Source organism: Eutrigla gurnardus (genome assembly GCF_963514095.1).
Source record: "Eutrigla gurnardus genome assembly, chromosome: 23".
Classification (NCBI taxonomy): Eukaryota; Metazoa; Chordata; class Actinopteri; order Perciformes; family Triglidae; genus Eutrigla; species Eutrigla gurnardus.
Window position 1 is genome coordinate 18,417,288 of NC_139934.1, and position 27,408 is coordinate 18,444,695.

The 27,408-nt window shown below is 41.3% G+C and overlaps 1 protein-coding gene across 11 annotated transcripts in view; it reads left to right on the forward strand.

Moving 5' to 3' along the window:
• The first annotated feature begins 315 nt into the window (after positions 1–315).
• Positions 316–27,408, forward strand: part of mark2b (MAP/microtubule affinity-regulating kinase 2b) — a 68,619-nt gene continuing 41,526 nt past the window's right edge. For 6 of the 11 annotated variants that reach the window (XM_084003704.1, XM_084003708.1, XM_084003712.1 and 3 more), the window contains exon 1: positions 317–1,572. In XM_084003704.1, the coding sequence (XP_083859830.1) occupies positions 1,522–1,572 (51 nt within the window). In that variant the 5' untranslated portion in view covers positions 317–1,521. Of the gene's footprint in view, positions 1,573–27,408 lie in introns of all 11 variants that reach the window. The other 5 variants (XM_084003713.1, XM_084003707.1, XM_084003705.1 and 2 more) reach the window with 2 other exon arrangements.

The window sequence follows — 27,408 nt, forward strand, 5'->3', positions numbered from 1 at the left end:
TTTATAAATCGGATTTTTTTTTGGCGCACGCAAACTTTGGCTTTTTGCCGTACGTACACTTTTAGTAAGGATCCTACGCACAGTTTTATAAATGAGGGCCCTGGTCTGGGGATTTATCTTCATTAAACGACATACACAATCCCCTGCACCTGCCATTTACTAACCTGGACGAGTCGATGCCACCAGAAAAGGCTCGGAAAAAGCCGAGTAGAGCCGAACGCAGAACGAACCCCCTCCCTCCCTCCCCAACCCGCCTCTCTCAGTCGTGGTGCAAGCAGCCATGTTGCCGAGAGCTTGTTCCGGTATTAGAGCAGGATTGTGCGCATAGACTGCAATCGGGCGCAGCTCCTCTCCTCTCTCCCCCTATCGCCCGTGACACGCACCTCCTAACAAGAAAATCGTAGTTTACAATAATGGATTTTACAACTTGATGATTCCTCCTTCATTCGACTGGTCTCAGGAATAATAGCAGTCGGTGTACCGACAGAACGAGCTGGTATATCGCCACACTGCAGTGCAGCACTGTACAACGACCTTATTCCAATCACGCAACACAAGGAACAGCGCCGGTGATTTCCGTGGATTTTGAGTTTCGTGGGCTGCTGTGGCAGTCTACGCCGCCGCGGCCGCAGGAGGATAAGCTAACTAGCTAGCTTTGCTTCGGAAGAACTACTGAATTAGCTAGCTGTATGGGCTAATATTGGCCAGCCAGTTAGCTAGCGCAACATCTTTAATTCGCCTTTCTCACCTGCCATGTGAACATTTTACATGGTGCTGCTTTTATTTTTGGATAACCTACCTTGGATACCTCGACGGGAACAATTTAATTGTTTTGTGTGAGGTGGGAAGGTCGAGACCTCGCCGGGAATAACTTTGGCCTGAAAGTTTATAGACCCCGGACCTGGTTTCAGATGTGAAAGGAAATATCTCTGCCACAAGAAGAGAAGAACAGGCGTCGACACTGCGTTATGAAAACGACTCTGGATAAAAACTCGATGTGCCGCTAGATTTCGGCGACAATTGGGGTTTCCTTGGACATTAGTTGGCAACCTTACAGGTTAGCATGCTCGCCACCTAATTGAACCTTGTTCAACATTGCCCCAAGTTTTCTTCAAGCTAACCCAAGTAGCTAGCTGGCCAAAACATCAGGTTGGTAGTCTATTGGCCACCATCGACACTGATACATGCCAATTGGAAACTGAATATCTTCACACCAACGCCGAAGCTAAAGAAGACATTTCGATTTTTCCTTTTTTGTAATTGTTACAAACATGGGACGTACGGTTGCTGCTAGCTAGTTTCTAGCTAGCTGGCTAACTCGGCTAGCCGCTGATGTGGGATTCAACTTGTTGCTTCACTGGCTATCTATCGTGCTGCTAGCTGGCTAGCACTGGACATCTGTTGGAAATTTTACTATCCTATCAGCTAGACAGATTTTAAATGCACAAAAGACACTGAAGAATCTTTTTTTCACTGTTCCTCCCCCCCCTTTTTTTTTTGGCAAGTTCCAGTCTTTCAAAAATGTCAACAAGGATCCCACTGGTGCAAGTCATTGAAAATTCGACCGGGCAGGTGAGACTCTTAATTATATATATTTTATAGTTGATATTTACCCATCAATCTACTCTGATGTGATATTACTATCTGCTGTGGAAGGGGCTGTGTTTGTCCTTTTACAGTCTCTGGTTGTCTCTTTGCCTTCTCTCTCTCTGTTGTCTTTGCCACACAGCAGTGAATCACCAGCTTGCCTACGCACTCGCACTGGATTTCCCACTCTCTGCAGACTAGAAGAATACATTTAGGTGTCTATTTAGTCTGTGTGTTAGGGCATGTCCTCCTCCCTGACTTTTCAGGACTTTGACCTGTTGCCGTACAGACAGTCATGTCAGACAGTTCCACATTAATGCTACATAGTTTACAATAAAGAAAACGGCATCCACTATGCATTATGATAGTAGGCATGTGAAGGCAAGTGTTTATGCAACCTTGGCCATTAGAAACATGTCTAATCTATTGTAATGTATCAAAACAATGAAGATCTCTTTTCTAGAGAGAATGCAGTTGACTTTTGTTGGAGGCTTGATTTGTTATGTGTGTTTGTTTTTAATACACAGCATTGATTTGTTATTTCTTGTTGTGCTGACCGTAAGTCTTTCCAGTGAGGGTCTCTTAGAAGAAGACATTGTATTGTGCTTGTTCAGGACAATCTTGACATGGGAACATATTACAAAGCTGTACTTGCTGGTTGTTGTTGCAGAGAAGAAGCATAGGTGGCTGTGTGAAAAAGAGAGTGAAAGTTTCCATGTTGTGGTGCAAGTATAATCTTCTAAGAAACATGTTGGATCACTCATCGATTGACAAATTGATCATAATGGGACCGAGGGCACTCGTGGAACAGATATAGATTTGAATTAAGAGTTATTGTAAACATTGGCTCTCAGATGTTAAATTGGAAATATGTCAGAATTTGGTACAGCTACATGGGGTGATTGAAGGCACTCAACAATATATCCTGATCTGTATTTAGAATATAGCACTTGCTTCTAAGACAGCATCTGTCTTAATTGTATTAACAGTGTTATCTGCAGATTTATTGCAATTATGTAAAAGCAGCACTCGCAGAAAAATCATAGTTTCCAACATACATTGCTTGAACAGCATCATGTCATAAACAATCTTACAAGGGCTTGATGCAAACATTTGTGTGTGACAGAAGCCAATGGATGATGTCAGCATGTGTGTAAAGCTAAACCCATTTCTATATTTGTGTTGCTTGAGTATATGAAAGGTATATGAATGTGGCTGCGGTGAGGATTTGGCGTGATGGATTGTTTTAGCAGTTGTTCTGTAGCTTTGATGAGTCTAAATGGGGCGCATGTACACACATAACAAACATTTGGTTAAAACCTTTGTTACACAGTTCTTGATAAATCAGACAGCTCTGTTAAAGAATTATACCATCATAAATAAGGGGAGCAGCATTCAGTTATACTTTTTTGTTCTTTCAATTTGTCCAAAGAGCTGTGCCAACCACACTGTAGATCTGCTCTTACCAGCGGAAAACCTCTTGGTGTTGGAGACTCAAAGGTTCAAGCTGTTCAAGCTGTCTGTCTTCTCTTCTTTTATGTATAAAATGCTGACAGAAGTTGTCTGTTGATACCATGATCTCACTGCACGTGTTGGTAAGTGTGCTGGCTTTCCTCTCACAATGGATCACTGCTTCCATTAGAGTCTACAGGAAAACAGATGAACAGCTAGAGTGGTAGGTAGGTAGGTAGTTAGGTGTAGGCAAATACCACTTACATATTCTTTCATGGCTACACCCTTACCTGGAACAGAGGTCAGCAACAATACAGTTGACCTATAAGTCTTACACTGTAGCAGCCTCAAACACACACAAACAGGGCCTCTCCATAACTAGGGATGGGACAATATCCAAAGAACACTCGCAATAAGTTGAACGTGATGATATGGGATCATCATAAATATAATTGAAAAAGCGGTCTACTTTGCTATCATGGTAGTCAAGAGATAACTAGAGGATAAACAAATACATTTTGTAAGATGTATTTATTCTTTATTCATGCGGTGAGACCTTATGATTTCTTTCACAAGAAAAATGTCCTATCCATAAAGCAATACAAATGTGTTTCTAAATGTGAAGTGATTCTAGAATGTTAAATGCCATTTTAAGGGTCTGAAGCATATTTTCATGATTATCGGGATAATACGAAGCAGTTATTTTGGCTACAATAATTGTGACATACAATTTTCATATTGTCTCATGCCTATCCATATCCAGTGTGTTTTTATGGTTGATGTCATGGTTGAAGTTTGGTGTGTTTTGAACATATTGATATAACATGCATGTGTATTAACCTTCAATATTGGCAAACTTCCTCATTGAATTAATGGGAGGGAGATATACTGCTGCTGTGCTAACTTTTCACAGTTGTACACTCAGGTTTGAAAGAGTAAAAGCCCTAAGCGGAGTCTTCTTGGTGATAAATAACCCTAAAACCAAACTTCCTGGTATGCCCTGTTCGTGTACCATTTGCATGCACCAATACAGCCTCCTGTGTTGTTTTGCTGTAGTGCTATTCTTGTTCTGAATGCGCCCTTTCTCCCCCTACATCGCCTCGTAAGAATTTAGGGGTCCAAGCAAAACGTTTTGGGGTCATACCAAGTCCTTAACTGGGTTTGTAGGCAAAGGGTCACAGATAGATACTCTCACACAACCACTGTTTCTCACACATCATGCGTGGGTGACGTATAGAATGCAAATACAGGACAAAATGAAGACTGGTTCAGTGTTCACACAACTATCTCCATCACTGTCGGTAGATTTTGATCTGATTAGTTGGGTAAAAACTAGGGGTTTGAATCTTAGTTTTCACTTCGATTAACGATACAGTAGTTGGTGATTTGATTCAAGGACAATTTTTTGTTGTTGTAACGATTCGATTTGATTCTATGGACCACTTTTCAATTCAGTAACTTGTAACCAAGACCACAGAATTACTTATTTAACATTATTTATTCTACAAAAAAGTAGTCCTGCATAATATTTTATGCTGAATACAAAAATGTAATTAAACATTGCTCAGTTATTAACATTTTACAATAGGCTACATGCTGGCAGGGGAGAGAGTGTCTTAAACGTATTAAAACTTTAATCATAATTAAGATTCACGATTCATACGACTAAACGCATTTATATTGATTATTGGTGAAGCCAAAACGATTCATTCTATTTATTTATTTTAGCAGATCGATTTAGTTGAATCGATAGGACTGACAATCGATTGATCGAATGAATCGTTACACCTCTAGTAAAAACAAATATACCCACTTTGCAGGGATTTACATTACGCTTCGGGCAAGCAGCTGAGACGTTTTACCTGTACGACAGCCAAACTTGTACAAAATAGAAAATGTAGGTCTATTAAAAAATAAAATAAAACAAAAATGGTCAAAACTCTAAATGTTACACGTTTACTTTGTTATTGTCATGTATAGTGGTTATTTGCAATGAACATAATTCAAATTATTCGGAAATATATGAATGCATTTTTTTTTAAATATTGCATTAAAAATGGTTTGTGGGGCATTGTTACTTTAAATTGGGTCCTATAAACTGCTTACAGCTAGTGTTAGAATGTTAAAGAGGTAATAAAGCCCTCTCTAATAGGGATGCACCGATACTCATCTACTCATACGTACTCATAAAACTACTCCGATACAACCTCTTGTCGGTGGACCCTAGTAAGCCTGATGCACAAACAAGTTAAATCCATAATTTATCACCAGGTGCAGTATGTGCACAAAACAGACAATCATCAATTGAATTGGCTGTGAAGTTGTTATCTGTGTGTCTGCATGGCATAATCTGTCAGGGGTTCCACCAATGTATTACATCCGGATGTAATGTTAGCAAGTGTCCGGTCCAGAGAGGTGTGTGACGGTGACTATGAAGTCAGCAGTAACATCACAGCTGTGAATGTAGCAGTTCAGTGTGTGTTCCACTTATTTGCTAGTGAATACATGCTACAACTCCTCAAGACCTGTGAGGAGACACAAGCGAAGTTCCCCTGTCTTGCTTGGCAGCCAGCTGATAATTAAAGTCATTGGGGTTAGCCCTGAAGTCAGCAACAACTCTGGCTGCTCCGGCTCAGGAACACTTAAGGTGGGCTGACCTTTAGCACTAGCACTATTCTCCTTTTAAGTGACAATCTGCTTTTATCTTTTTTATCTTTAGTATTTATTTATTAAAGGGTAAACTGATATCTGATGAAAATTAAAAATGTTTGAACTGTAATGGTTTATTTTTATACTCCGTATTGGCAAGTACTGAAATTTTATTTATTTGAACTTGTACTTGGTTTGGAAAAAATCTAGGTGAAACCCTACTCTCTAATATCTATTTCATATTGCTGTAAAAGCATGTGCTGTACGCAATTATATTTATTAAAGCTTCGTGCCAAAAAAATATTTTACAAGATTATATTTGAACACATGATTAGGACTGGGTAGGGTTGGGCGGTATGAGCAAAATCTTATATCACGGTATGAGTAATTTCATATCACGGTAACGGTATATATCGCGGTATGGTTTCCCCCCCCCCCCTGTAATTTCAATTAATGGCTTAAAATAACCATACTGTCTCATTTGATCATTTCCCTCTTTTATTTTTATTTGCTCACAGCAGCATAACATTATTTTAAAGAATATATAATAATATAATAAATAATAAGCCACAAAGAATGTGCAAATGTCTGGTAAACATTTGAACTCCAGCTTTAACTTAAGCTATAGTGTGTGTGCAAATCAAAACACAGAGCTCCAGCTTAATAAGAACAAATGAGAAAAAGTCGTGATGGCCTCCGTTATCTCCCTCCATCGTGATTTTTTGTTGTACGGGGTGCCTTTGGCGAAAGACTCTGCCAAGCTCTTTTGTGCGAGAGGAGCTGCTGCAACCTTTGTTTTTGATGCGGCGGGTGCGCCACGCATCTTTTGGCTTTCATAATACTGCGTCGCATGTTTTAACTTTAAGTGGTGGAAGAGGTTACAGGTGTTTCCACCTCCAGCAGTAACAGTCGCGCGACACACTATGCAGAGTATCACTTTTTCTTCGTTGTCGGATTTTCTAAATCCGAAAAAGTTCCACACAACAGACGTAGCGCCCTTTTTCGGAACGAGTTCCTCCTCCTCTTCGTGGGTCGGGCTGCCTCCATTTCCTTGTGACGTTCACTCTCCGTCTCCGCCATTATTGTTATCACTCAGGTAAAGCTGTTTCTTCTTCGTCGTGCTCATGCAACCACGCCAAGCAGTCTGCTGCAATGCCTGCAGTGCCCCGTGTGTCGAGGCGGTGTAATTACAGTGACTCAGAGAGATGCCGCAGAGATCTGCTCTTTCTCCGGTATAAACGGTATTGCAACACTGTGATTACTGTGAGCAGCATGCATGCGAGTGAATTACAATGTAAATGTTTCTGAATAAGTTTGTTGTTAAAATTCTGTAAAAAGAGTAAATGTAGTACTTTTTTAATGTATCATATCAGCTATATTGTCAAATGTATATACCGGTATCATCATAACAACAACATATTTCACCAGTCAGAGAGGTGTTGTGGAAAAGTTACTGACCGAGACCGACGACCACCTTTCATCAAACAGTCATTGGGCACATATAAGAGAGCTGTCAAATGTAGTGAAGTGACATTTGACATCTTTCTGATGGTGTGAAATTCCAGATACCTTAAGTGGCGTTGAGCGGACATGTTGCCAAACAAATGTTGGTACTGGCTGTTCGTTTGAGGAACTTAGTTCAGTGTGACACCAGTTCAACTTTGAATACCTGGCATTTGTACACAATATAGTGATAAAGCAGGTTCATTAAAATGAAAAAGCAGAATGTATTTTGTCTCAGAAATGGTTTGATGTTAAAGAAGCAGTAATTGGTTTACAACCTGCACAACTTGTGTGAACATGTTTGCTGTCCATTTGTGCTCTTTGTCCACTTCCCCAGACATGATCAGTTGATTGTCTGATTTCCTGTTTTACAATGTTCCCTCTCTATTCATTGAGCCACGTCTTCTGAAAAGGCAAACTAATGCAGCCAGAAATACTGGTCTGCCTCTTCAATTGTTACATCATCCTCCATTTCATTGTTTGGGTAGTTGCATACGAGCCGAGCAAGCAGGATCCTCCCCACATGGAAGTGTGATGGATTTGAACCATTCATTTGTCCAAGCAATATTTCCTTGTTGTAGAAGCCATGTAGAATAGACGTTAAACTAAGTGAAGTAAGTTTTGGACTTGATTGGGTTTGCCCAAGGTTAAAGTCCCAGTCGGCAACATTTTTTTGATCATATTCACTGACACCGACACTATGCTCCGATAGAACAACATAAATCATCTGGTTTTAGAAAAAAAAACGCACCTCTACGTGCACGTAGAGCCTGTTGTTTGTTTTACAAAAAATCGACAGAGCCCGGGTCATCCTGTCCAATCAGCACCCAGGGCTGTGTTTGTGCACACACAGAGCCCCTCCCCCCTCGGGTCGTTCCATTATCACAGGGGGGAGGCGGAGGGAAGTAGCAACAATCTTCCAATTCCTCAGTTAGAAACGGAAACAAGGAGGTCGAAAACAACCAAGGAAAAGAAAACACCGGTGGAAAAGAAGGGGGGGGAAAGAGACTGCGACGGTGCCCGTGATAAAACCAGAGTCAACATCGGACCCGTGTTTCAAAGGTCGAGGGGAAGGAGCTCGGTGGTCGTGGGGAAGGAGCGTGAGAGTTGTAAGCATTCAAAATCTGACAGAGGGCCCTCGATCCGCCGGACTTGCCGACTGGGACTTAGATATATACAAGAACCTTTATCCCCAAATGAAATAAAACAAGGAACAAGGAAATGAAGTATAAATCCCAAGATGGCCTGTACAAGGCTTTCCTTACCGACCTGGTGTATACCAAACCTGAGTTCTTCTGAAAAGCAAGTAAATGTTCCCACAAAAACCGCAACAAAGCCATCTTAGGCCCCTTCATGAGTTACCTTTACAGGATGGCTGAGTGTGCAGTCTTTTTTTAAACCAAATTAATGACTGCTCTCAAATGATTCTGCCGACAAGTATAATTTTACTGTCACTGAACATTAGCCCACTTGTACGCTACTTTGTCAACCAGGAAAAGTGGGAATGGGATTTGTGGGATTCCTGTGGGACATAAGACTGACTATTACATTTTATTGTCGGGCTCAGTACCAGCAGGAATAAGGAGAATCATCTGACATTCATTTCATACACACACCTGGCAGAAGTTCAATGCCGATACCTCAACATTCTCATTAAAACACTTCATAGTTAAACCCAAAGAAACAAAAGTTATAAGATTCCGTGTGTCGCCAGAACACATTGGGTCTCATTCATGAAATGTTAGTAAATCTGTGAGTGTATTTGCACATTAATCACCTCCGTAATAAAAACCTACTCTGGATTTGATCGTAGGCACGTGTGTATTTCCATGAATGCCAATCATTCGTAAACTGGTCGGCAATTAGCATAAACCCCGCCCATAAAGAGAGCAGAGAGCGCAACTCATACCCATTTGTTGATACTGCTGAAAATGAGTATTGAAACGGTTTTGAATATTCAGTATTAATATATATGGATGCGTACATTTGACAACAATAATGAACGACAATGGCTGTTGAGTTGTTACTACGCCCTGCTTGGTTGAAAAGTATTGGACTCTGGACTGTTTCTGATCACTTTTGCTGACTGGATCAGTTGAGTCCCTCTCTGCCTCATGTAGTGCCGCCGTGCCTGACGAGGTCGTCTAGTAGGAAAGCAGATGTGTATGCGTGGGTGAGATTCTCTGTTCATTTTTTTTTTTTTTTTACAAAACCGCAAATGTTTACAGTATGATTACCATAAATTTCAATCGCTGAAACCCTAGCCATGACCTGACCTTGACTAACATTATTATTATTATTTATTTATTTTACATTTTAACAGTTGATGAACATTTTTAAAGTTTTTTTTTTTTTTTTTTTTTTTTTACAAACTCTCAGGTGTTACTACTCTGAGATTCCTATGTTACATTCAAATTAAAATACATCCTCCGTGATCTTGTTATTTAGGCCAAGTACTCTGATTACAACCGGAATGCATTTTACTGCAATCGAGTTGAATGAATTAGACTACCAGTTCATACCACTTGTTCCAGTTGCAAACTGTGTCTGCTTGTGGACTAGTTAATTGATCATAGAGTTTGCAGGTCGTGTCATTATCTTGGTCGGATGGATTTACTTGCAACAAAAGATTACTTTTTTTTATATCCATGTATTTATTCATGAAGTCCAAATCATAGCATAAATATTTTGTCATTTGTTTGACCATTGTAATCTGCACCATGACTAAATGGTGACAGTTGGTGGTTCAAAATTCCGTAAAACCCCACAATAACAAAAGACAAAGCAAACCTAGTATTCAGGTTGTGTTCCTAAATCCTAGAGGAAACACTGGTATTGGAAACATGAGTGTAGCTTATTTAGTTTGATTTATTTCACATGACACCTTGAGAGTGTGAAAGCCTGGTAGAGAATCTCCCAGCAAGCTGTTGTCTCTGTTGTGCTGGAAATTCAGTATAGATCAGAGAGAAGCACTGAATATGTGAGCAGATTGACACAGGTATGCTGGAGAAGATGTGCTTTGGTTCACCTTTTTGCCTGTCTTTATTCATGCTCCCCTTGAATGAGTCATCTTGTAAGCAATCTATAGCACGCACACACACACACACACACACACACACACACACACACACACACACACACACACACACACACTGCTGTTACGCCCAGGAAACCATAAATTTAGCCTCTCTCCTTACCAGACCAGTCACTAGGCAGATGAACAGAAAGACAAAGCTTGTCAGGGCCCTAGCAACAGAGAACCTGCTAAACACACAATTGATCACACACTCCATCGTTTGTTCTTCACACAGTCCCTCATTTTCCCTGCACACACAGGCACATGTAGTCAGTTGTTAATAGGATCGGAATTAGCTTTTGATTTATGAGTTCTGTGAGCCTTTACCTTCTTACACCTGGATTTCCGGTGAACACTTAAATATAGGACAAGCAGTGAATACCTAGGTGTTTAACCAACAATGCAGGGAAGCTCAGTGTGTAGGGTGAAACAAGCCTTTCCAGTTGAGCACGGTAGTAGGTGTGGCAGCTAACTGTAGACCTGCGATTTGAAGGGCTTGACGTCATTCAGGTGAAGGCGTGTGGCTATGATGACTAAACAGAAAGGGAATTACATTGAACCGTTGAGAGAGAAATCCAATCAGCCCTGATTACTTGGATTTCTTCCTGTGATCAAATGTGTGTTTTCATTTCTAGTAAAGGTTAAAAGGAAACTGAAGTTGCATTTACTTTTAGATTCTGGCCTTATGTTAATATGTAAAGAAAAAAGTGTGTGCAAGAATAAATATACAATTGGCATATTAGCAAATATATGTTAAAATCAAAGTAGATTTTCAGAAAACACATTTAAGTTGGTGGCAAACATTCAAGCCTCTATTGTTTGTGCTCTCGATACTGCACCCAAATAGTAGTTATGCTGCTTATTATCCAAAACCTATTTACCAAGGCTAAGACCAGAGGTGTTTGATGTGTTACTTACACTACAACCCATAATAAGCAAGCCACTCTGATCAGGCTAATAATTCCCTCGCTTTGATTAATGGAGTGTTCACTCAAAAGATATTACAGGATAGCTATTTGAACCCAGTTCCTTAATTTACTTTGTTCACAAAGACTAATTAGAGTTATTAATCATTCTGTTAAACATCAAGCCTATTTTATCTTTGGGGTACTCTTCCTGTGACTTAACATTTCAACACATTCATTATACCTTTTATTCTTTCAAACCACTATTCCATGTCTTCCACATGAGATTGTTTAGCGAAAGTGATAAGCTGCTCAGTAAGTAGGGAGATATATCCATACAACAGGCATACAGACTGTAGGACAATAGCGTTGTATTCCCTGTTTTAAATTTAAAAGGTTAGTAGCAGTGTTTTTTTTTCTCCAGGTGAAGTGGGCCAAACCTGCAGGAAACCCTTTATCCATACCCATGTATCTATACATGTATTCATCAGCTTTTCAAATCCACCCTGTGAAAGCTAGGCCTGTTTACTCTGGTGGCTCACACACAGTTGCGTAGCAGCAGAACAAGGGCATGCAGGAAGTGCTGTGCAGTGTGTCCCAACTGTGACAGCAACAGAGCAAAAGGCAGCTTTGAATTTATCTCACTCACTCACTCACTCACTCACTCACTCACTCACTCACTCACTCACTCACACTCTCTCTCTCTCTCTCTCTCTCTCTCTCTCTCTCTCTCACACTCACACACACACACACACACACACACACACACACACACACACACACACACAAACGACGTTTCACTCACAGCAAACTGAGACTCAGTGTGACACCACCTTGCTAGCAAGTAAGGGGCCTCTCACAAATGTACTAAGCCTGATGCATGGAGAGATTGAATAGCTAGTATGCAGTATAGCTAGTGAAGCTGTCAATTTTCCTTTATAATACTATTTGTATTTCATTCCATATTTTTTTCAAATATTCAAATTTTTAATACTCAAATTCAGCCTATTTTTAATATTAACTACACTACACAGGCTTATACATTGCCAATGCCATTGTCGGCAATGTGGTTGTTTTACTTCCTGTCCACTAGAGGGCATTCCAAAAACATTACCAGTAAATTAGGACTGCAGCTATCGAATATGTTTAGAATCGAGTATCCTACCAATTATCCCATCGATTAATCAAGTAATTGTGAGAGCATGTGAAGGGCACACATTGAACCTTTTTTGGAAGTAATTTAAATAGTAATAATAATAAACTTCACTATGTAAGAAACATGTCTGTTAATTTTGTGCATTTTGCCACATCTTGTTCCAATGTTTTTTTTTTCTTTTTAATCCTATCTTCTCTGCGCCACCCATTTCTTTCTCATCGCAAGTATGCATATTATGCATAAAGGAACTATACTGTATATTACATGTATTTGATGCGTAGTTTAATTTAGGAGACAAAGGAGCATGCAAGCAAAAAATAAACAAAATTATAGCACTGGCCTTTTTTGTGTAATTATCACTCCTCTTTTCCTCCAACGCCATAAGTGTGTAAAAGGTAAAGAGATGGAATGGGGCATCAGAGTTGTTCTGCCTCTGAGCCGGCAATGAAGGTAGTCTCAGGGCACACTCACACTCAAACCTCAATTTATCTCCTTTTCCAGCAGGGTCTATTCTTCTTTGGGTGGCGTCATGCTCACCTGCTATCTATGGGGCCGTCCACACGTATCAAAACAAACTTTTTTTCTCAGTTTTTCCTTGGCGTCCTTTTCAAGAAAATCTGCATCCAGATGAATCCACCGAAAACGACTCAGCGCGCTGTAGTACATATTCCAGGCCAATAGGTGCGCTGTTTCTGCTCCAAAAATCCACCAAAAACAGAGAAGAAGAGACAGAGCATGGGGAAGTAAATATGTTGCTTGACCGGATGTTTGCCGTTGCTATGGCCACAAGTGAAGCTGCGGCTACTTTCCACCTGACCATCCGATCAATAAACACCCATAAGATGACAGTTTAGCCCGTATACATAAAACCAACAATAACCATCAACCTTAAAGTGATGGTTCCGAGTGAAATGCACCCTAGGTAATTTCCACCAAGACATCCAGCCAAATACCCCCTCGGAAGCATTTTTAGCGATGGTCAGCATTGGTCAAGATAGCCGCTATCAGCCAAATGGCTTAGTACTAGCGCTATGGTACTGGGGGTATATCTCGTAAATTACCCCACTAATAATGCATGGAATGTTACCAAACTTCTGCAGTAGTACACGTAGGGTCTGTACTCACAAACCGAGGCATTTGAAAGTTTGTAAGTACATCAGGAGTTTATTTAAAAACACTTGCCTGATAGCTTCTATCCTCGGCTGCTATGCTACCGCAGCGTAGACGCCACTTCTGTGTTTACCCAGCCGATGCCGTGACGCGAGTTTCACGCGAGAGTATGGAAAAAGTTTCGCTAAATGTTTATAAATGCTTGTATTATCAGGTCAACACTTGTCAACACTGATAATACAAGCATTTATAAAAATGTGTTGACCTGAAAAATAAATGCCTACATTCGTGGGAAGTTAGCTAGTGGTTGTTTGTTAACATCGTAAAGAAGTAGCAAATCTGCAACTTTTTCTCTGAATATCACCCCCTCTCTCGGCTCCGGTGTTTTCATACAGTGGCCCTGATACGCCGTCGTACAGAGTAGCAGAATATCTGCTGCAGCACGTTCACGAGCACGTAGGCCGCCATTGTTGTTGTCGTTATGAGACATCGCGGGGGAAGAAGTCAGGCTACAGGGTCGAGTGGCGGGGCGATGACACTATCTATGCGTTTTTGCAGTCTACACAAAAACAAACACGAAACGGAGAGGCTTTGTTTTTTTCTGTTTCACCCTGGGACCTGGTTTCAAAAAAGTGTGTTTCCAGGCACCGAAAACGCCCAATCCTTGTGGATGGTCGGCACAAACATGCAAGTATTCTGCGTTTACAGGTGCTGGTCAACGAATTAGAATAATTTGAAATAGTGCAATCATTAAATTCTTTGAATGCATTTTTTGTGCAGAAAGCAAATCAGGTGTTCACCGCACCTGTCCTACTCGTTAGACTAATCACAGAACTCGTTACCTGTAAAAAATTTGCTCAGCTGAGCTTTCCAAAAGGCCCATTTAGGCCATTTAACTGTGACACTGTTGTTTTATTGAATTAGAATAATGGAGAAACCGTTTCATTGAATTAGAATAAATGCTCGAATTTTTGTTTTCTGTGAAGAGTGTTCACTGTGCAGTATAAAGTCAGGGTTGAGTAGAATTTCTAAGTTGTAAAATCAATCATGGGTAAGCAGCGCGACCTCTCAACCGGAATAGTGGCTCAAATTCAAGCCCTTCGCCAACAAGGCTTGACCCAAACTAAAATTGCTGAGCAGCTCGGCATCAGCCAGTCTTCCGTCTGCAAAGCTCTCAAGAAAAACTGCAGCAAGCGCACCAACTGTTCCGGCGTCCGAAAAACTTCTGCTCGCGACAACAAGCAGCTGAGAAAGATCGCAGTCAGCAACCGGTTCAAGTCCACTTCCGAGCTCACCGACTTGTGGAACAAGCAGACCGGCGCTGACGTCTCCAGATCAACCACTTACCGTCGTCTGCGCGAACTCGGCTTCAAATCTCGCGTTCCAGCAGTAAAACCGATGCTGAACAAGAAACAAATGGTGAAACGGCTGAAGTGGGCCAAAGAACACGTCGAGTGGACTGCTGAAGACTGGCAGAAAGTGGTCTTCAGTGACGAATCACGCTTCTGCATCTCCTTCGGTGACCAAGGTCCTCGTGTCTGGCGTCGTGGTGGCGAAACCTACAACCACGAGTGCATGAAAAGATCCGTCAAGTTTCCCCAGAGCGTTATGGTCTGGGGATGCATGTCCGCTCGAGGTGTAGGGAGACTCTGCTTCCTCAAGACGACTGTCAATGCTGCCGTATATCAAGATGTTCTGGAAACGTTCCTGATTCCGACTGTTGAGGAACAGTTCGGCGAAGAAGACTTCATATTTCAACAGGATCTTGCACCGGCTCATGCGGCAAAGTCGACCAAAGATTGGTTCACTAAAAAACAGCTTGAAGTTTTGGCATGGCCGGCCAACTCGCCTGACCTCAATGTCATTGAAAACCTTTGGGCCATCGTCAAGCGGAAAATTCGCGACAGAAAGCCTACTACGCTGGACCAACTGAAGCAGAACATCGCCACTGCCTGGGAAGCTGTGAGTGCGGAAACTTGCGACAAGCTGGTCAAATCGATGCCGCGGAGACTTCAGGCAGTCATACAAGCCAAGGGGGCAGCCACAAAATACTGAGAAAGTGATGATTCTAATTATAATAAAAATTATTCTAATTCAATGAAACGGTTTCTCCATTATTCTAATTCAATAAAACAACAGTGTCACAGTTAAATGGCCTAAATGGGCCTTTTGGAAAGCTCAGCTGAGCAAATTTTTTACAGGTAACGAGTTCTGTGATTAGTCTAACGAGTAGGACAGGTGCGGTGAACACCTGATTTGCTTTCTGCACAAAAAATGCATTCAAAGAATTTAATGATTGCACTATTTCAAATTATTCTAATTCGTTGACCAGCACCTGTACACACAAAAAACGTTTCCGTGTGGACGGGGCCCTAAACTTGCATCCCACAAGCGCCGCAGTATTTGGTCCTCTAATACAGTGGTCCCCAACCTTTTTTACGCCACTGACAGGTACCATGTCAGACAACATTTTCATGGACCGGTGCAAGGGAAACATACGTAACAGATGGAAATGATTAATTATATAAAAAAAACTTGGAACTCAATATATTGCAATACAAAAACAAGTTGTAAACCAGTTAATTTAGGAAACTTTGCAGGATACCAACAAAGCTTGCACTTGTGTTCACACAACGCCACCGCGACTCACCACCCAAGCAGTGTAAAAGTGAGGGACACAGTTCTACTGTCTGTGCTAATCCTACAATATAAAGTGCATAAAGAAAACAACTTGACATAATGCAGAATTAGTGTGAGTCCTGAGCTTGTTTCTCTTCTATGAGACGACCCATCTTGGTGTCGATGGAGCCGCTGAGCAAATCCGGTCATTTTCAAAATAAAACCGCTTTCAGGCACCGATACTCAATAAAGCGGAGATAATGCAAGATATTGATTTCTTTTCTCGTGGCCCGATGGTTGTGGACCACTGCTCTAATAGTTCAGTATAAACGGTGCGATTGTGGCATATTGAGGGAAAACCTGAAACCACAAATCAGCAATACAACTGAAAATCAGTTTTAAGTTGATTTGTTGCTGATGTTACACTGAAGCATACAGTGGGGACAACAAGTATTTGATACACTGACACATCGATTTTTCAGGTTTCCCCATTTACAAAGCATGTAGAGGTCTGTAAGTTTTATCATAGGTGCACTTCAACTGTGAGAGACGGAATCTAAAACAAAAATCACATTGTATGATTTTTAAATAATACATTTTCATTTTATTGCATGACAAGTATTTGATCACCTACCAACCAGTAAAAATTTCGGCTCCCACAGACCTATTCCTTTTTCTTTAAGAAGCCCTCCTGTTTTCCACTCATTACCTATTAACTCCACCTGTTTGTTACCTGTATAAAAGACACCTGTCCACACACTCAATCAAAAAGACTCCAACCTCTCCACACTGGCCAAGACCAGAGAGCTGTGTAAGGACATCAGGGACAAAATTGTAGACCTGCACAAGGCTGGGATGGGCTACAGGACAATAGGAAATCAGCTTGGTGAGAAGGCAACAACTGTTGGCGCAATTATTAAAAAATGGAAGAAGTTCAAGATGATGGTCAATCTCCCTCGGTCTGGGGCTCCATGCAAGAGCTCACCTTGTGGGGCATCAATGATGACGAGGAAGGTGAGGGAGCAGCCCAGAACTCCACGGCAGGACCTGGTCAATGACCTGAAGAGAGCTGGGACCACAGTCTCAAGGAAAACCAGTAGTAACACGACGCCGTGAAGTTTGCTAATAATCATCTGGATGATCCAGAGGAGGAATGGGAGAAGGTCATGTGGTCTGATGAGACAAAAATAGGGCTTTTTGGTCTAAACTCCACTCGCTGTGTTTGAAGGGAGAAGAAGGATGAGTACAACCCCAAGAACACCATCACAACCGTGAAGCATGGAGGTGGAAACATCATTCTTTGGGGATGCTTTTCTGCAAAGGGGACGGGACGACTGCACCGTATTAAGGAGAGGATGGATGGGGCCATCGCGAGATCTTGGCCAAAAACGTCCTTCCCTCAGTAAGAGCATGGATCTTCCAGCATGACAACGACCCGAAACACACAGCCAGGGCAAGTAAGGAGTATCTCCGTAAGAAGCATGTCAAGGTCCTGGAGTGGTCTAGCCAGTCTCCAGACCTGAACCCAATAGAAAATCTTTGGAGGGAGCTGAAAGTCCGTATTGCCCAGCGACAGCTCCGAAACCTGAAGGATGTGGAGAAGATCTGTATGGAGGAGTGGGCTAATATCCCTGCTGCAGTGTGTGCAAAACTGGTCAAGAACTACAGGAAACATCTGATCTCTGAATTACAAACAAAGGTTTTTTACCAAATATTAATTTCTCTTTTTCTGATGTATCAAATACTTATGTCATGCAATAAAATGCAAATTAATTAGCCTACTTAATAATCATACAATGTGATTTCCTGCATTTTTGTGTTAGATTCCTTCACTCACAGTTGAAGAGCTATGATCAAAATGACAGACTTCTACATGCTTTGTAAGTGGGAAAACTTGCAAAATCGGCAGTGTATCAAATAGTAGTAGTTCTCCCCACTGTAAGTGTGCACTCTCACTCGGGCTATTTGATCCATACCGGGCCTCGGCACGATTGTCCCCCCCTCCCTGTCCCACAGGCCTCGGCCTGATTGCATCTTGTACCTGCTCTACCAACTCTATTTGAGCAGCTATGATAATATGGTGCCAAGTCACCAGAAACACAGGAAATAAACAGGACTCTAGCTGAATACATTAGCATGGAACAGATCCCTGTTTACACTGTGGAGAAACCTGCTAACAACAACTTAATCACCAACTGAATCTAAGGTTTTAACCTTCAATAAATAATTATATGTTCACAGAAATCCCTGAGCTATACAACACAATAAAACAAGCAATCAGAGAAGCTGAAACTAGTTGTCATATATATTTTATATATATATATATATATATATATATATATATATATATATATATATATATATATATATATATAATGTTAAGAATTACACCTGAAACTGAAGCTTGTCTTTGCTGAAGATTTTGCTAAATCGCCTACATTTGGCAGTAGGGGTGGGGACGATACAGCTAACTCACGATTCGATACTGTGACGATATTTGGCCCACGATAATATCACGATACACGATATCTGCGATATTCGATATATTGCAAGAAATTTCGTCAGCGATATATCACGATATGTGACTGAAAAATAAAAAAATATGCATAAAAAATAAATTCCAAAACTTCGTACAATGTACAAATGAATAAACACTGTCCAGCTGGACACATTAAAGTGCATGAACATTAATAACATGTCTTATGTAAACCAGGACAGTGCTTTCTGATACTGAAAAGTCAGTAGCAACTTGTTTTATGTAAACTTGGGCCCGTTTTAGTTTAACAATAGCTAAACAAGATAAGAATAACATCAGAATTAAATGAAATATTGGGCACATTTCAGTATGCAACCAATTATGTGCAGAGTTATGTTCACCCATCCAGTACCTGGGAAGTCGGGCCTCAAACCGCTTGGAGCTCACAGCAACACCGGGCAGCACACGGCTCCGCGGATCCACACATGCGGACCCTCCGGCGGACGGTAAACACGCGCCGCCCGGAATCCTGCCCGTAAATAGGCAATCGAGCCCGGCCGAAAAGTGGGTCCTCATGCCCTCAATGCTGTGTGAAAAGCGCTTGAAGCTCACAACAGCACCGGCCAGCACACGGCCACGCTTATGCAGCGTTCACACCGCACGCGATAGACGCGAATACAATCGCGTGAGACGCGCGCCGCTTGATCATTTTGGATTATTCGCTTCATTCGCGCATGACGCTCATTTTTGAACCGGTGCTGCTCTAGCGGGGGAAACGAGACGTCGGCGGACCCTCCTCCTCCGCCTCGGGGTACCCGATGCCAGAGTCCGTGAGTCTGTGAGCCTCTAAACGCTCGGAATCCTGTCCGTAAATAGGCAATCAGACCGGGCAGCGGGCGGCCCCCGCGGATCCGCTCCGGAGAACCGTAAACTCTTAGACGCACCGACGGGAGTCTAAAAAAACCCGTAGACCCAAAATATCGATATTTGCCGTCAGTGTATCGATTAATTTATTGCGACAGAGAGCACAACAATATATTGCAATATCGATTTTTTTTCCCACCCCATGTGGCAGCCTTTTAACTTCTGTCCTTTTAATATCCTCTCACTAGAGTGATTATTACACATGAATCATCCCAAAATAATGTATTTCCTTGTAATTAGCTAGTAGTACCAGTTAGTAGCTACAGCCATAATTGGTGTTTATATGTGAGAGCTACTATATAGCAAGCAACGTGTGGTGATTAAGAAGAGAACAACTTAAATGTTGCTTCTGTGTTCAGTTAGATTTTTTTATACCATTCTCTTGCCACCTGTTTTTTTTTTTCCTCGACCCATCTTGACATTAAAGAGGAATATTAGTACACATAAACATGAGAAGCAGGAAAAATATAATGGCTGGATGGAGCGAGGAATCAAGAGGAAAATGAAAGAAGGATGAATATGATACAAACAAACATCAAGATAGAGGGCAGGATTCAGCAAGCGACACATTTCCATGGCAACACTGCCACCACGACATGGAGTTGGGAGGTGTGTGTCTTCTCCCAGCGACATATTTCAGTGTGATCCAGCAGCTGTTTTACCTGCTTGTTACAGTGCTGTGAAAAAATATTTGCCCCTTCCTCATTTCTTAGTTGTTGTTTTTTTTCAATATTTGTCAAAGTTAAATCTTAAAGATCATCAAGCTTATTTTATTATTAAACAAAGACAACCGGAGTCAACACACAATGCAGTCTTTAAATGATGATTTCATTTATTGAAGGAAAAGGCTATCCAACCCTACCAGGCCCCATGTGAAAAAGTAATTTACCCCTGAGTTAGTCAATCAACCAATGAACCAAATGTAATTGATTATTGGGTTACATTTCCCAAGACACGCCCAGGAATGATTACTGCCAGATTCGTTTCTGAACATAGCTTAAATATAACCTGTCTGGCAGTACCTAGGGCTCTGTGATCTCCTTGATACGGAAAACGTGGATGGAATCGCAGAATTTCATAATGAAATTGGAATCAACCGTAAAACGCAGTATTCCGTGAAATTTGTCAAAATATGGATACAATTTATAAAAATCTGGGTTTTGTCACCACACCTCAGCCGAAAGAAAATAAAAAACACGTTGCCGATAGTCTCTACCGTGTTTTAGTTAACAGGCACGCCGCTTAATCTAGCATCTCTCCTCTCTGTTTCACCAAGGGACGGGGCTGAGACACACACACACAGATCGATAGTCATGGCGAAGACGTTTATTATGTAGAACCACTTTTCTGCGTTTTATCAACATAAGAATGAATCGACCTGCAAGAATCCGTGTGATGAGCAGCTACAAACAGAATCTCACATAACAAACGTTCAGAAATGAACTGATTCACAACTGAAAGTGAAACTTAAATAGCGGCGAGTGGATCCACAGATGTGCTGACTTTAGACACATGAATGACTCCTCCATCAATGATTGCATATACACTTGCATATTTATGCCCATGTTCATGACCACTGAATGACGAAGAATTAGAACTACATGAATATTTCTTCAATACATTTCTCATATTTACTTATTGATTTATTGAATTAGATCCATTTGATGAAAAAATGCTCTGAAAATGGTAAACAGAAAAATGAAAAAAATTAATAAGTACCTTAAATAGGGCCCTAAATATGAAGAAGGCTAAAAGGTCTGAAAATGCAGCACGTGCAGGCCTCCAGACTCACTTTTTACATTGGTCTCACTGCACCTTTTGGCAATAACACACCTATCATACCTTTCTATTTAGAGTTCCCATATACATGGTACATTTCTTAACATATTATGTAAATAACTATTGAGATAAATGTTTTTCATTTACCATGTAAATCTCAACAAGAAATCACAATCTCATCGAATGCTTAAAAATAACATTTTTGGGGGATTGTCTTGCTTTTACCTCTCCATTGCACCTGAAATTGATTCACAATCATTTGAGCTTCCTAAATGGACAGATTGATCTCCCTGAAGTGTAACTGACTTGATGTTATACTGTGATGAAGTCTTCCCTTATTTCTTTTGAAAGAAGGTCGTGGTCCCACAACCTTCAATCACACCTTGCTGTCAATTATAGTTCTTAGAAAGAAAGTGGGATTCAAAAAATAAGCATGTCAGATTTAGAAATAGTCCTAAATTTGAATTCAGCTTAGAAAACTGCCATCAGTATATATCTAGTGATTTCTACTTGTGACTCCAGAATAAGGTCATGTGAGATGAGGCAGTCTACTCAGTAGGGTGAAAAACAGCGAGAATAATAGTCTGGGAGGTTGATCAGATTATAGTTGATAATTGATCAATGTGATCTTGTGTCACAGTAGGCAGAGCTGAAGAGAGAACTTTGTTCTTTACAATGTTGTAAATCATGTTGAGTTGTGTACATTTTGTGAGTGTGTGTTTAAAGCTCCTCTCTTCTTTTAGTGCCCCTCTTCTGCCCGTACTGTCTACTGTTTATCTTGCTTTTGGGTTGTGCTATCTCTTGATGCTGCTCATACTGCGACTCTCATTTAGGGTCACTTTCTGAACCGTGTTAAATTCCATCTGGTTGTGTCTAAGTGGTTTCCTCCCAGAACTCAGATTAGTAAAGGTCAGTGATAATGAGGCTAGAGTCAAAACACAATAGTATTGGGTTGGATTAACATAACTGCATTCCAAAAACATTACCGATATATTAGGGCTGCAGCTATCGAATATTTTAAGAATCAAGTATTCTTCCGAGTATCCCATTCTAGCCTTTATTTAATGGCATATGATGACTATATTATTAAACATATAACCCGTCCCCTGAAGGAGTCTCATGGACAGATGAATTGGTAAAGGTGCTTAGCGAAATGAAAGACTTAACATACATTTCGGTGTCATACACAGGATTAAAAGTGAGGTGAACAATAGTGGCTTGTTCTACCTACAATCTGCATTTGTCTATAGAGTACACATGCTGGCCAGCCAAACGTTTTTGCGCAGCTTAATTTACCGCTACAATTTCAGTGTCACCTGAAGTGGTCAACAATGTCATGGGATTGGTTATCGTATCTTATCATGTGTGTATCTTTGAGCTGCGTGTTTCTAATATATTACTTCTCAGGGCTCCAGAGTGCGACCATCTTGGGCGCACATGCAACCAAGGAGGTACGACTAAATATTTCCCTTGGTCGCACCGGTGCTCAGAACATTCAGCTGGTCCGTCATGTGTGTCGCAATATTTTTTTTTTACCCTCCAGCAAACAGCGAAGAAGAAATACCACGGTCTGAGCCAATCAGAGGCCGAGTAGGAGCGAGCCTTCCTCTCTGATTGGCTCTGACCCCGTCTCTTCCTTTGGAATCTCAGTGAGGAAAAGTAATCAGGTGGAGTGACTTGAGCGGCAAAAATGAAGACAATCGTCAACTGTTTTTTTCATACAGAAAGGTGGGCCTCCTCACACCTGTCTCCCCTCGCACTGTAAGATGCCCAGTATTTAGATTTTTTGTTTGTGTTGAGAGTTAAATAAAGAAAAAAATCATTTATCATTAGCTCTTTTCTTTTTCTTTTTTTTTCTTATCTTTATTCCTGTTTATAGTCATAGTCACGGAATGCGTTAAGAAATGACCAGTTTATATGGGAACTGTAAAGAAAAGGTGTAATATGTGTATTATTGCGGTACCAAATGGCCTAAATGAAAAAGTTAGGCACACCAGTGCGACCAGTGTAAAAAGTTAGTCTGGAGCCCTGCCTCTCCTCTTTCCACAAGAGGACCCTTTATCCGACCTGAATGTCATTCACAACTTTGAACACAGAATTCAACTGAAGTTTAACAGCCTTGGTCTATGTGTCAGATTAGCTGTCCTGTGGCGTACACTGGAATCTTATGGAAGTACATTCATTGCTAAACTGCAGTTTTAAGTGAGTAATCATGGGTAGTACACAGCAACAGAGTGTAATGTGAGAACAAAACAATGATGTCACTTATTGTCCTCCAGCACATCTATAATTGTAACTGTGGGGAGGAGGTGGATATGTGGTGGTGGTGGTGGGGTTGCCAAGCCTGCAGCTGCCCAAAACTGAAGGAAGAATCAGAAGACAAAAATAGTCAGACATGAAAGAGGATAGGAGAGAAGGAGGCTAAAGGGTTGAAGACTGTGAAAGAGGGAAAGAAGTCACACACTTGAATTGATTTCAACTTTAGCTTCAGCTCTACTTTTTACAATGGTCCCAAATGTTGTCCGTAGAGTTAAGGTGGGAAAGGTTAGTTAACCAAAGACTGAACCTTTGTCTGTCTACGGACCTTCATGTCAGTTGTAGTACGGTTACACCAAGATTGTGCACCATCAGTCTCGTCAGTAATTTGTATGCTTCAATTTCGATTTGTCCCAATTCTCAAGAATGGATGCTATAATAAACTTAAATCTTAATTCTGATAAGTCAGAAGTATTACAGAACACAAGCAAAATGGAAAATTAAATTCAAGGAACAAAATAAAACAAAATAAAAACTACTTCACTTCTTTTGTACTGTTTGTTGGGAAACAAACTCATAAATAAATAGACAAAACAACCACACACCTGTCATGCTACAGGTTGTGTTTCTTGTGCTGTTTTAACGTGTCGTGTGTCGATGCTCAGTGGTATTTCTTCTCTGTATGCTGGGTGTAGCCGCACTTAACAGATTTTCAACTAATAACTCACAAAGCCTAGACACAGTTTGCAGTGCACACTACTCTGCTTCTTGTCAGACTTTAAATATCAACAATATCGCCGAACTAGCGAATTCCTCGGCTCCGTCTTTTCAATGATGTCCTCGCCTTTTGAGCCTTCTGAGCTGTCTGTTTGGGGGTCTCCTTCAGTAATGCTCCATTCAACATTTTCTGACGGTGTTTTCTTTTAATTTGCTGATTTAGCAGTAAACAAGCTGGCTTGTCCTCTGCGCTGTGATGTGTTATCTAACTCTATTCCAGCCACATAATTTGGTTCCACATGGCACTATTTTCATTATCGTTGGCTGCTCGTGTTGTCTGTCAAAACATGGAAGGAATGAGTTCTATCAACATTCTGCCAATAATTCCCGGCCAATCCCAGAATCTGCCTCACCCCCTTCTTGGTCTATGGCCTCGGGTAGACTGCAAACGCTGTGGTCTTACCTATTTGAGGCCGCATCTGCCCTCGGCCAAGTGGTACCTCAGATACCGTACGTCCCTCCATCCACATGCATACTTCTTCAGGTTGGCCGTGAGCCCTGCCTGCCTCAGTGACTCAAGCACTGTAGCCACCTGACCCATATGCTCCGCCCAGCTGTTTCGCTGCGGATGATGCCTTCATCCAGATCGGCAGCAGCGTATGCAGCATGAGGACTCAGCACCCGGTCCATGAAGTGTTGGAAAATGGCTTGGGCACTGAACAACCTGTACGGAGGTGTCTGAATTAGTAGAAACCATATGATGAGGAGAAGGCCGCTTTTTCCTTCGTCTCTGGAGACAAGGGAATCTGCCAGTAGCCCTTGGTTAAATCCAGTGTCTTGGAAAAAAAACAGCCGTTCCAAGGCGATCCAGGAGTTCATCAATCATCGAGGCATTGGATAGGCATCAAACCGTGAAATGTAATTCACCTTGCAATAATCCACAGCGAGACGAATAGGCACCAGAACTATGGGGCTACTTCAGGCACTGCTGGATTCCTCTATTACCCCCATCTCCAGCATATATTTCAGTTCCTCCTGAACCACTTTTCTCTTGTGTCTATAGGGCAGTGAACGCACCGTTGTGCTCTGGTGAGTTTCGATATGTTGGTGTATGAGAGTTGTACGTCTGGCTGGGTGGAGAACACCTCAGAAAAACGTTGCAATGCGGCCACATCGGCTCTCTGATGAATACAATCACACCAGTATGTTGAGTCCTTCCTAGAGCAAAGAGTTAAATTATGCATTTACGAAGTGCTTTATAGGAGATTTAAAAAATTTGCAACATATATCATGTATCATGATGTAATCTAAAAATATTGCAGTATAATTTACAGGCCATATCGTCCAGCCCTAGACAGATGGTATGAGAATTTTTTTTCTTTCAATTAAAGCTGGTAAATCCAACCCAAATATGTATGAACCTGACAATAAACATACTATGTCTCCTTTAAATGTTGTCTTCGTCAGTGTGTCTATAACCAGCTTTAACTGTCAGCACACCAGAAACCAGTTTACTCTAAAAAAATCAGGTTGTGCAGGAAATCAGACGTGATTACATGTGTTGTAGTAACTTTTCAGCACAAATGTATTCAAACTTTCCAAGTCATTTGTCCAGCAGTGGAATCACACTGAAGTGTGTTGACATGAAGCTACAGCCGTGCTCTCCTTGTCACCTGACCAAAAGGGCTACCTTTTTAGTCAGGTGACAAGGAAACATACAGCATCGATAGAGCAAGACTGAAAGCTGGCATCAAGAAAGCAAAGAGGAGGAGCCGAAAGAGACCGGTGATATCTGGCTAGTGATCCAGAATGTCCGAGGCTACAAAAGCAGGAGCGCTGACGTCATGTGTGAGGCCATGTTGCCCGATGAGCTGAACACCTGAACAAAGAGTCAGCACCACTTCCAGTGGACCGGCCACTTTCACCATCCACAGCAGATGGGAGAAAACCCTGAAAATGACATGAAAGACTGAATTTGAGGAAAGCTGCCGACATCAGGGGGCTTTAATGTCTCTCATCATGTATTAACAATGAAAATTAGGCAAATTCAAAAAATGCATTACAGGAATGCACTACTGTTTTTGTTTTGTTTGTGGGCTTCAACTGCATGTTGTGTATCCCTGTGTTGCAATGAAAATAAATCACCACTGAATCATAAAGTAAGCTTTATGGCAAACAAGTTTATGAAACTTACACATTTTGTTCAGCTGATATAAATGAACACCTTTATCTGCAGATATTAGGTCATACCATCTGGAGCAATAAACACACAAAGAAGTCATTTTGGGCATAGTGCTAGCCTCTAATTTGTTCACGCTAGAGAAAGATGACAAGGTGACTAAAATGACTTGTGAAAACAAGAGAAAGAGACAATTTATGTGAACCTCTTCACTCCATACAAGCGGTGTGAATTTCAGTGGAAGGTCTGTTTCCCCGCACCAGTGTGTATTCTTGTATCTGTGTGTTGCTGTTTGTGTCACAGCCCGTGTGTGTATGCGTGTCGTCACCCTGGAGCCAGTCGTCCTCTCCTCTGACCCTGATCCCCGTCACCTGTCCGTTCAGATCACACACACACACACAATTGCTGTAACCCTTTCCTGGAGTTGAAACCCAATCGCACTTATCAACTGTGCAAAACTTGCCAACACAGCATGGTTTTATTTTATTTTTGCACGTGTCTATGACTGGAAAGACCTACTGTCTGCTGTCAGATAAATCAAAGCTATTTTAAAAGTCACGCAGATACAGCCAATGAACCGGGTTAAAATATTATTTTATGTATTTATTTGCTCGAAGCCCAATATGAATGTGGGACCATGCGACCAAAAATCTGTGAAGTGCGACTGAAGATATTCCTTAGTGGCACCGGTGCGTCTAACATTTAGCCAGTCTGTCTGTGTGGAGCGTAATATTTTTTGCCCACCAGAAGAATACCACGGCCTGAGCCAATCAGAGGCAGAGTATGGTGGGCCTTCATCTCTGATTGGCTCTGATCCTGGTATTCTTCTTCGCTGAATGTTAGTGGCAAAAAGCAATCAGGTGGAGTGTATAAGCCTTAATATAGGCTACATCATGTGAAACCGTGCCTTGAATGCTATCCTGCTCCTTTTTCAGAGACAGAAATGAAGAGAACAATAGATATTTTTTTCATAAAGAAAGATGTTGCACCTGTAAAACCTGTACCGGGCTTGAAAAGACC